Source organism: Embiotoca jacksoni, unplaced genomic scaffold (assembly GCF_022577435.1).
Source record: "Embiotoca jacksoni isolate LCO1_2020_lvr unplaced genomic scaffold, fEmbJac1.0.p SCAF_84, whole genome shotgun sequence".
In the NCBI taxonomy this organism is placed as follows: domain Eukaryota; kingdom Metazoa; phylum Chordata; class Actinopteri; family Embiotocidae; genus Embiotoca; species Embiotoca jacksoni.
In genome coordinates, this window is record NW_027185441.1 from 858,475 (window position 1) to 868,677 (window position 10,203).

At 47.2% G+C, this 10,203-nt stretch overlaps 1 protein-coding gene across 1 annotated transcript in view; it reads right to left on the reverse strand.

Moving 5' to 3' along the window:
* Positions 1-10,203, reverse strand: part of LOC138192311 (nuclear receptor ROR-alpha A-like) — a 56,362-nt gene extending 46,159 nt beyond the window's left edge. The window contains exon 1 of the mRNA XM_069139625.1: positions 9,621-10,203. Coding sequence (XP_068995726.1) covers positions 9,621-9,777 — 157 coding nt within the window. The 5' untranslated portion in view covers positions 9,778-10,203. The remainder of the gene's footprint in view (positions 1-9,620) is intronic.

The following is a 10,203-nucleotide window of genomic DNA, read 5'->3' on the forward strand; positions in this document are numbered from 1 at the left end:
GTGTGTGTGTGTGTGTGTGTGTGTGTGTGCGTGTGTGTGTGTGTGTGTGTGTGTGTGTGTGTGTGTGTGAGAGGTCAGTCTAAGAATACCAGCTCAGACCTGCTACTGTAAAAGATGGGAGAAACTTCCTCATTGATCACCAGCTGCTGGGACGTCGTCCCACTTTCAGACGGACGCCGTGTCTTCGGTCTCCTTCCAGGATGAAGGTGAACCGAGTCGCCGCTGAGGACGCGACCGACGCGCCACAGCTGAGCCACAAGAAACAACCTTTCCTTTCTTAAGGTTCAAAAGTAGCGGTGAAAAAGGATTTAGAACAAATTTAAGATGTACGATGTCCTCCTCGTTGAGACAGGATGTTATGGAAGACTATTTTTAGGATTTAAGATTTCTGAATTTTTTTTCAAAAAAATCCGAAACAGCGCTTATGTTTTAGTTACATTGTGAACACTTAATTCAGTTTCATGTCACATGTTTACAGCTGCGTGGTTACAGCTGATGTTCACAGCTGTGTGTTTACAGTTGATGTTTACAGCTGATGTTTACAGCTGATGTTTACAGCTGCGTGTTTACAGCTGCGTGTTTACAGTAGCATGTTTACAGCTGATGTTCACAGCTGTGTGTTTACAGTTGATGTTTACAGCTGATGTTTACAGCTGATGTTTACAGCTGCGTGTTTACAGCTGCGTGTTTACAGTAGCATGTTTACAGCTGATGTTTACAGCTGCGTGTTTAAACCTGATGTTTACAGCTGCGTGTTTACAGCTGATGTTTACAGCTGATGTTTACAGCTGCGTGTTTACAGCTGATGTTTACAGCTGATGTTTACAGCTGCGTGTTTACAGCTGATGTTTACAGCTGATGTTTACAGCTGCGTGTTTACAGCTGATGTTTACAGCTGCAGCAGCGGTGTGACGGCAGCAGACTGAGCTGCAGACTGACATCAGATCCAGCTTTGATCTCAGCTCAGTGGTGGTTTTACATTTTAAAGAGCTGCAGGCTGATGGAAGTCTGTTCAGTCTGGAGAGATGAAGCGACGCTGCAGGAGTCGCAAGATTTACAGGAAGTCACTGCAGAGTTTCAGATTCATCCACAACGTCTGGAACATGTTTGTATTGATTCACTTCAATTCTGATGAATCGATTATGTCACATTAAGACTCTTTTATCCTGATAAAACTAAACAACATTATAACTCGGGTTATTTTCTGTCGCTACTATTTACCGGTGTTCCCCAAACGCCTCGCATGCTAATGGGAGATGCTCGCTAGCTGTCTGCACACAGAAAAATTCAAATACACGATTTCAAAACATGGAGACTTATATTTGTGCTCATTCTGAAGATAATTTTACATCATTTTCGAGTTTTGAACAAACGATTTTACATATTTGTCCTTTAGATCAGAAGCCATGAAGGAACATGTCATCATTTTATTCTGAAAAACTAATTTGAAGTAACAAGATTTTCTGTAGACAACAACAACAACTGTGTTTTCAGAGTGCACTGGGTGTGTGTGTGTGTGTGTGTGTGTGTGTGTGTGTGTGTGTGTGTGTGTGTGTATGTGTGTGTTACATCTCACCCTCGCCCCCTCTCTCTCTCTCTCTCGACCCCCCCCCCCTCTCTCTCTCGCTCAAAGGGTGAGCTTGGGTATAAATCAAACAGACAGTCTCTCTGGTGAGATCAGCTGTCGGCTCCTCGCTGCTTTTTAACCCTTTAAGCGACACACACACTTATGATCACAGAATAAATATTCCTCGACTCACACATGAAGCGTGTTGTGGTGAAATATCAGCGACTGATGGAGGATTTGTTTGTTGTTGACAGATGATCAGCTGTGACACAAACAACTGCATCAATTATAAACTATTAAAGTGATTCATTACGTTTGATTGTATTTATACATTCACAAAACTATTTATACATCCATTCATTTCAGTTTGCATGTCAGAGTCGGACAAAATTACTCATCTGGCCCTCATCTGGTTCTGGCCCAGTTCTGGTTCTGGCCCAGTTCTGGTTCTGGCCCACATCAACTGAAAAGACTAGAAAAAAACAATCTGATACAGAAAGTTAATGAAGTTTTTAAGGCACAAACAGTCACCTACTTTCAAATACAGAGAAGTGTGTGTGTGTGTGTGTGTGTGGGTGTGTGTGTGGGTGTGTGGGTGTGTGTGTGGGTGTGTGGGTGTGTGTGGGTGTGTGTGTGGGTGTGTGTGTGTGTGTGTTTACAGACATGATAACACAGTTCGTCACCTTGAACACGCTGCTTCTTTTCTTTTTGTCTGCAGACGATAAACTGAAGGACGAGCCGGTCACTCACACACAAACACACACAAACACACACAAACACACACACACACACACTCACACACAAACACACACTCACACACACACAAACACACACACACACACACAAACACACACACACACACACACACGCACGCATACACACACACACACACACTCACACTCACACACAAACACACACACACACACACAAACACACACACACACACTCACACACACACTCACACACTTACACACAAACACAGACACACACTCACACACACATTTCCCATCACTTTGTATTGACTCCCATTCATTACTCAGAAAAAAATCCCAACATCAACTTCCCTAAAAACTTTCTCTGATTCGTTTTTTGTTACTAAAAGGAAGTTGAGACTCAACAATATGAGAAATACAAGTACACACACAGACACACACACACACACACCTAATATCAGCAGGTCACACTGGGCCTATTATCCAGACCTCCTTTAGAAAACACTGATTGTGCGTTCACTCACTGCTTGTGGTGTTCCTGAGCCGGTGCGCCCAGTGGAAATCATTTACATTACAGATGTGCAACAGGAAGTGATTCTTCTGCAGTTTATTACACACCTCCCTTCATGACAGCCTGAGCCGACTCTGTCAGCACCGTTCGGTACCACAACATCATCTCCATCACATCACACCAACACGATTACTTCCATTCTGCCCGACGTCACGCCGGATCGGCTCCCAACGCCGGAGATAAACGCTCCTGACTGACGAAGACAATCACTCTCCACGCTGTGTGCAAAGAACAAAGAGGAGGCAAGAATAGCTTTGTATGCAAATCACCCCTCCACCCCCACCCCCACCCCCACACACCTCTGCCAACGCTGGAAAAAATGTACCAACATCAAAGGCAGCGGCTGACATGCCTCCAGTGTGCAGAAAAAAAAAGGCTGATCAGGTTAACGATGCTTCGCACTAATCTTCACCTGAACATCCTCACACACGTCAGAATAACATCAACACAACGTTCGGGTGGTGTCAAAGAAACGAGCCGCTAAAGGCTAACACCACCATGCTAACACGCAGATTTATAATGTTTACCATGTTCACGTGGGCTAGCATGCTAATAGCTGCTAACTGTACTGCTGAAACTACAGCAGGGGCTGATGGGAATTTAATTCATTTTTTCAGGGTTTTGGTCACAAATAGAACTTAACCTTTAACACACAAGCAGGTGAGTGAAGCGCGCAACTTCCAATTTTCAAAACTGTTTAAATTTAACGAAGTTCTGATGTCAGAAAATTTTAAATGATTTTAAAAACGTTACTTTTGGGACGTTTATAATTAAAGTTCAGCGTCACCAGCGACCCAAAGTGTGTAATAACCAACCGTCAGCCATCAGTGATGTCATCAACCATCGGTGATGTCATCATCCATCAGTGATGTCATCGTTGGTTTGTGAACGTTATGAATCCTCCAGTTCAGATTCTGTCCGTCACCATCTTGATACAAACACTTTCATTACCGACGTTTTCAGGATGATGGATGAAAATTAATAAAGCAGAATGTTGGAGTTCACAATCTGTCCTGATGGTGGCAGTGTTGTCACACTTAGACACAGTGATCCAGAAAAGTGTGTCTGTTTGGTTTACTGTTAAAACTGAAGCTTCTCACAGATTTTCTCCAGATATTCCAGCTATGGTGAAAAAAAACTCCTGGAATATGAAATAATAAGTGTCACTGAGGCCTCCACATGAATCTGATCCTTTTATTAGTTCTGGAGAAATGAAATATTTCCAGTTTTGACATTTTAATTAATCCAGTTGATTAGCCAATTAGAGCTGACTGATGAAGATGTGCAGCCTCGTTATCTTATCATTAAAGGTCGACGGTATCTGAGGAGGAGACAGACGGTCGGCCAGCGTCTCCTCGCCAGGTTCATCATCTCTGTCGTCTTCTCAGGAGATAAAACCAAGAACCACATCGTGTTTCACTGCTTTTTGTGGAAAATAAACCTTTGAATTTATGGATTCTAAAACATCACTGTCACCTGTTAACTACCGAGATATTAAGAAAGCTCATAAAACATAAACAGGAGAGGCGTGATGTGAACGATGAGTCTTCAACTACAGACTGGATATAAAAGTGTTCGTAGCTTCAGGTCTGTAAAATGGTTCTGATCCAGAAGTGTCTTCAGCTGCAATACCAGCGAGTGCCACTAGAGGTCGGCTCCAAAAAGCCTCCGGCTCCATAGACTCCCATTCAACTTCTCTCATCAAATCCAAAGTGAATAAAATGTGTCCATCAGTTATCTCGGTGTTGTTAGCTAAAGTCACTCCTTCTTATTAGTTTTCTGGAGGTCCATCTGAAAATAATCCCTCATTCATTAGAAAAGAAGATTCAAGAAGACCTGTTTTTGGGGGCGTGTCTGTTTGATTGACAGGCCTGTGGTGCTGCATAGGCGGGCGGGGCACAGTGTCCACTTGCCCCTTCCCATATCAATTCTGGCTCCAAAGTAAGAAGATGGCGACGGCTGAAATGCCGAACTCGAGGCTTCACAAACCGAAAGGTGGTGTCACCGTTGGTTACCGCTCGGGCAAAACGTGACAGTGACACGACGCCCTCCAGTGGACAAATGGGTTTATTACATGCGTTGAATTTTTGTCGGATTATCTTTGTGCTTTCTATCGCAGCTTTTCTTCTCCGCTAACCAGGAACTCATCGGCGTTTTGGATCTGTTTTCTTTCCAACATGTCGGGAAGCAGTTTTAGTTTCAAAGTCATACAAACCGACAACTCTGGACTGAAGTCGTAGATAAATAAAGATATTATTGAAAAGAGACGACATGTTTGATACGTGAATATGAGGACGAAGGACGCGAGAACATTTCTGGGAATAAAAAACAGTCTGAAAGGGGAAGATTTTTAACGAAGGAGATGATTTCGTTAAGTTGAAACTGAACGATCACGATTCAATCTGAAATCTGAATATAATATAACTACAGCTTATTAAAGCAGATTTATTTCAGGAATATCAAAGAGCCTGTGAGATGAATAAATAAAAGATAAATTAAATATGAAGTTATTGAACGTCTCGGTCGTGTAAATACGGCTGCAGGAATGTGGGTCAGCAGGTTAGTGTTCAGCCTTCAGCTGATCTCAGGTCTGTTTGGGAAGCCGCTGACTTCTCTGGCTCGGTGCCGCTCGCTGTCCATCTTACATAACACCACCGCTGCCTTCAAGGACCGTCAGAAATATAACCTGAGAAACCACGAAAGAGAGGAAGAGAGGAAGAGAGGAAGAGAGAGGAAGAGAGGAAGAGAGAGGAAGAGAGGGGAAGAAGAGAGGAAGAGAGGGGAAGAAGAGAGGAAGAAAGGAAGAGAGGGGAAGAGAGGAAGAGGGGAAGAGAGGAAGAGAGGAAGAAGAGAGGAAGAAAGGAAGAGAGGGGAAGAGAGGAAGAGGGGAAGAGAGGAAGAGAGGAAGAGAGGGGAAGAGAGGGGAAGAAGAGAGGAAGAGAGGAAGGGATGGGGAAGAGAGGAAGAGAGGAAGGGGGAAGAGAGGAAGAGAGAGGAAGAGAGGAAGAGAGAGGAAGAGAGGAAGAGAGAGGAAGAGAGAGGAAGAGAGGGGAAGAAGAGAGGAAGAGAGGAAGAGAGGAAGAGAGGAAGAGAGGAAGAGAGAGGAAGAGAGGAAGAGAGAGGAAGAGAGGAAGAGAGGGGAAGAAGAGAGGAAGAGAGGAAGAGAGGAAGAGAGGAAGAGAGAGGAAGAGAGGAAGAGAGGGGAAGAAGAGAGGAAGAGAGGAAGAGAGGAAGAGAGAGGAAGAGAGGAAGAGAGGGGAAGAAGAGAGGAAGAGGGGAAGAGAGGAAGAGAGGAAGGGGGAAGAGAGGAAGAGAGAGGAAGAGAGGAAGAGAGGGGAAGAAGAGAGGAAGAGAGGAAGAGAGAGGAAGAGAGGAAGAGAGAGGAAGAGAGGAAGAGAGGGGAAGAGAGGGGAAGAGAGGAAGAGAGGAAGAGAGAGGAAGAGAGGGGAAGAAGAGAGGAAGAGGGGAAGAGAGGGGAAGAGAGGAAGAGAGGAAGAGAGAGGAAGAGAGGAAGAGAGAGGAAGAGAGGGGAAGAAGAGAGGAAGAGGGGAAGAGAGGAAGAGAGGGGAAGAAGAGAGGAAGAGAGGAAGAGGGGAAGAGAGGAAGAGAGGAAGAGAGGGGAAGAGAGAGAGAAGAAGAGGGGAAGAAGAGAGGAAGAAAGGAAGAGAGGGGAAGAGAGGAAGAGGGGAAGAGAGGAAGAGAGGAAGAGAGAGGAAGAGAGAGGAAGAAGAGAGGAAGAGGGGAAGAGAGGGGAAGAGAGGAAGAGAGGGGAAGAAGAGAGGAAGAAAGGAAGAGAGGGGAAGAGAGGAAGAGGGGAAGAGAGGGGAAGAGAGGAAGAGAGGAAGAGAGAGGAAGAGAGGAAGAGAGAGGAAGAGAGGGGAAGAAGAGAGGAAGAGGGGAAGAGAGGAAGAGAGGGGAAGAAGAGAGGAAGAGAGGAAGAGGGGAAGAGAGGAAGAGAGGAAGAGAGGGGAAGAGAGAGAGAAGAAGAGGGGAAGAAGAGAGGAAGAAAGGAAGAGAGGGGAAGAGAGGAAGAGGGGAAGAGAGGAAGAGAGGAAGAGAGAGGAAGAGAGAGAGAAGAAGAGAGAGAGAAGAAGAGGGGGACGACTGGTTCTTGTTTCTGTTATAAATTTGATCAATTTAAACAAAGAAAACTCTCCACAGTTACTGTTAGTTTAACCGAGTTTGTTCAGACCAACCAATCATCAACCATCAGTGATGTCATCATCTATCAATGATGTCATCATCCATCAATGATGTCATGATCCAGCAGTGATGTCATCAACCACCAGTGATGTCATCGTTGGTTTGTGAACGTTATGAAGCCTCCAGTTCAGATTCTGTCCGTCACCATCTTGTTAGTTCGGAGCCGTTAAATCAGTCTCTGCTTTAAACATCCTCCATTATTTCCTTTGGTCCTGGAGGTTCCTGAACGCCTCACGAGCAGTCAGTCTCTCTGCTCGCCTCCTGGCGGGGAGTTTTTCCTTCTGCTTGAACAGCTGTTACGTAACCGCCGTCGCTCTGAGGAGTTCAATGAAGCTGCATCTGACACCACCTCCTCCCCCACACACACACACACACACACACACACACACACACACACACACACACCCCTCCCCAACACACACACACACACACACACACACACACACACACACACACACACCCCTCTCCGGCCTGCATACCAACAACACGCTGCAGGAGACTGCAGCTCCACCGACTTCACTCTTCATCAGTCTCAGTTCATGCAGCTGTTTCCAATCAGACGGATCAATAATCAATCAGCTCATCAATATGACGAGCAGCAGGATGTTTAGTTCACCGCATGTCAAAATAAAGATGTAGAAATGTCTGAAGAGATCTGGTTCAAAAATGTTCTGAATCCTCAATCAGCCACTGATCAATCATCAGAACAGCTGATAGTTATCAATATTTATCTATCAGTCAGAAATCAGATGAAGAAAACGTTTTGAGGCTCCGCCCATCAGCTGAAGGTTAATCAATGCAGTCAGCGATCAATACAAAATCAATCAAAGGTACGTGGACTCCTGATTCGCTGTCGTTGTTTCGAGTCTTTTTTTACTCGTTCCGAGTCTTTTTTGAGTTTCTACGGAGTCGTTTATAGTCTCTGGTTTCTTCACGGTGGTTTTAGAGCCTCTCCCTGGTCGCTTCGAGTCTCCCTGGTCGCTTCGAGTCTTCCTGGTCGCTTCGAGTCTCCCTGGTCGCTTGGAGTCTTCCTGGTCACTTCGAGTCTCCCTGGTCGCGTCGAGTCTCCCTGGTCGCTTCGAGTCTTCCTGGTCACTTGGAGTCTCCCTGGTCGCTTCGAGTCTCCCTGGTCGCTTCGAGTCTTCCTGGTCACTTCGAGTCTCCCTGGTCGCTTCGAGTCTCCCTGGTCGCTTCGAGTCTTCCTGGTCGCTTGGAGTCTTCCTGGTCACTTCGAGTCTCCCTGGTCGCTTCCAGTCTCCCTGGTCGCTTCGAGTCTTCCTGGTCGCTTCGAGTCGCTTTGAGTCTTCCTGATGGTTTCGAGTCTTCCTGGTCGCTTCGAGTCGCTTTGAGTCTTCCTGGTGGTTTCGAGTCTTCCTGGTCGCTTCGAGTCGCTTTGAGTCTTCCTGACGGTTTCGAGTCTTCCTGGTCGCTTCGAGTCGCTTCGAGTCTTCCTGGTCGTTTCGAGTCTTCCTGGTGGTTTCGAGTCTCCCTGGTTGCTTCGAGTCTTCCTGGTGGTTTCGAGTCTTCCTGGTCGCTTCGAGTCGTTTCGAGTCTTCCTGGGGGTTTCGAGTCTTCCTGGTGGTTTCGAGTCTTCCTGGTCGCTTCGAGTCTTCCTGGTGGTTTCGAGTCTTCCTGGTCGGTTCGAGTCGTTTCGAGTCTTCCTGGTGGTTTCGAGTCTTCCTGGTGGTTTCGAGTCTTCCTGGTCACTTCGAGTCTTCCTGGTCGCTTCGAGTCGCTTCGAGTCTTCCTGATCGTTTCGAGTCTTCCTGGTGGTTTCGAGTCTTCCTGGTCGCTTCGAGTCGTTTCGAGTCTTCCTGGTGGTTTCGAGTCTTCCTGGTGGTTTCGAGTCTCCCTGGTCGCTTCGAGTCGCTTTGAGTTTTCCTGATGGTTTCGAGTCTTCCTGGTCGCTTCGAGTTGCTTTGAGTCTTCCTGGTCGTTTTGAGTCTTCCTGGTCGTTTCGAGTCTTCCTGGTCGTTTCGAGTGCTCTAACAGCGTTCTTCTCCTCTGGTTTCAGTCTGTGATCGTTTTCCCTGATAAATCTTTGTTGTTGATGAAATATAATGAAGAGGAGACGTGAGTTTGCTGTAATTTACCAGACACATGTTGTAAAAGCTTTAACAATAGTTGACAGTTCATTTTCTGCCGATCCACGTATTCTTATTAAAACTATCAACCAATAATGTCCTCTCTTGCAGCACTTACAGGATCACTGTTCTTTACTTGGTCTTCACTTCATGTTACAGTGAACTGGAACTGAAGATCCAGACAGGAGTTACATTCACTCCCTCTCATCTTTAAACCAATTATTTAAATCATCTGATTAAATCAAAGTTAAAGGAGCTCAGTTGGAGAGTTGGCGGGTTTTATTCCTCCACTTCCACCTGAACACTCAGCGGCTCTCTGAGCCCGGCTCTCAGTGACCCGTTCCCGGCTTCACACGCCCCAGAGCTCCGTGCTGTCTGCGCTCCGACGCATCAAACTGCTCCGTTTGAAGTTGCTGCAGCAGCCTGACAGCTCAACACCGACTGATCCCGGAGAAACACCAAGCTATAAAAACTGGTCCTACCTTTACCGTGGCCGGACCCGGTGGACCCGGTGGACCCGGAGCTGCTGTGCGTTCTGGTTGGGGTCTCCAGGCTCGCCGGGCTCTCCGTGGCTGGTGTCGCCGGCTCAGAGCCGCTCCTGCCCGGCTCGCTCGGTGAATCATGCGGGGACGACTCCATCCATGAACCGAAAACTAATCTCCCAGAAACGAACCGGATCCTCCTCCGCGGTCTGCGGTCCTTCTTACCGGGGAGCGGAGCCCGGTGAGCCGCCGGCGGAGCGCGGTGTTCGAGCAGCGGGAGGAGCGGCCGTCAGGTCGCTGCTGTGGGCGCCGTTGGGAGGAGGAGAAGCCGGGCTGGGAGGGAGGGCGGGAGGGAGGGCGGCGCTGTGGAGAGAGTCCTCCCCGGAGACCTGAGACCCGGACCGGATCCACTCTGCGCGGCTGCTCCGGGTCTGACACCGAGACCTGAAGTCTGTCGGTCCGCTCACAAGTTCTGGTTGAAGAACCTGCAGAGATTTCCTGAGAGCTCGTGCAGAGAGGACTTCCTGTCTGCTGCAGGACACCTGGGACTGCAAAGGAACCTGGGTAGCAACACATGGACCGC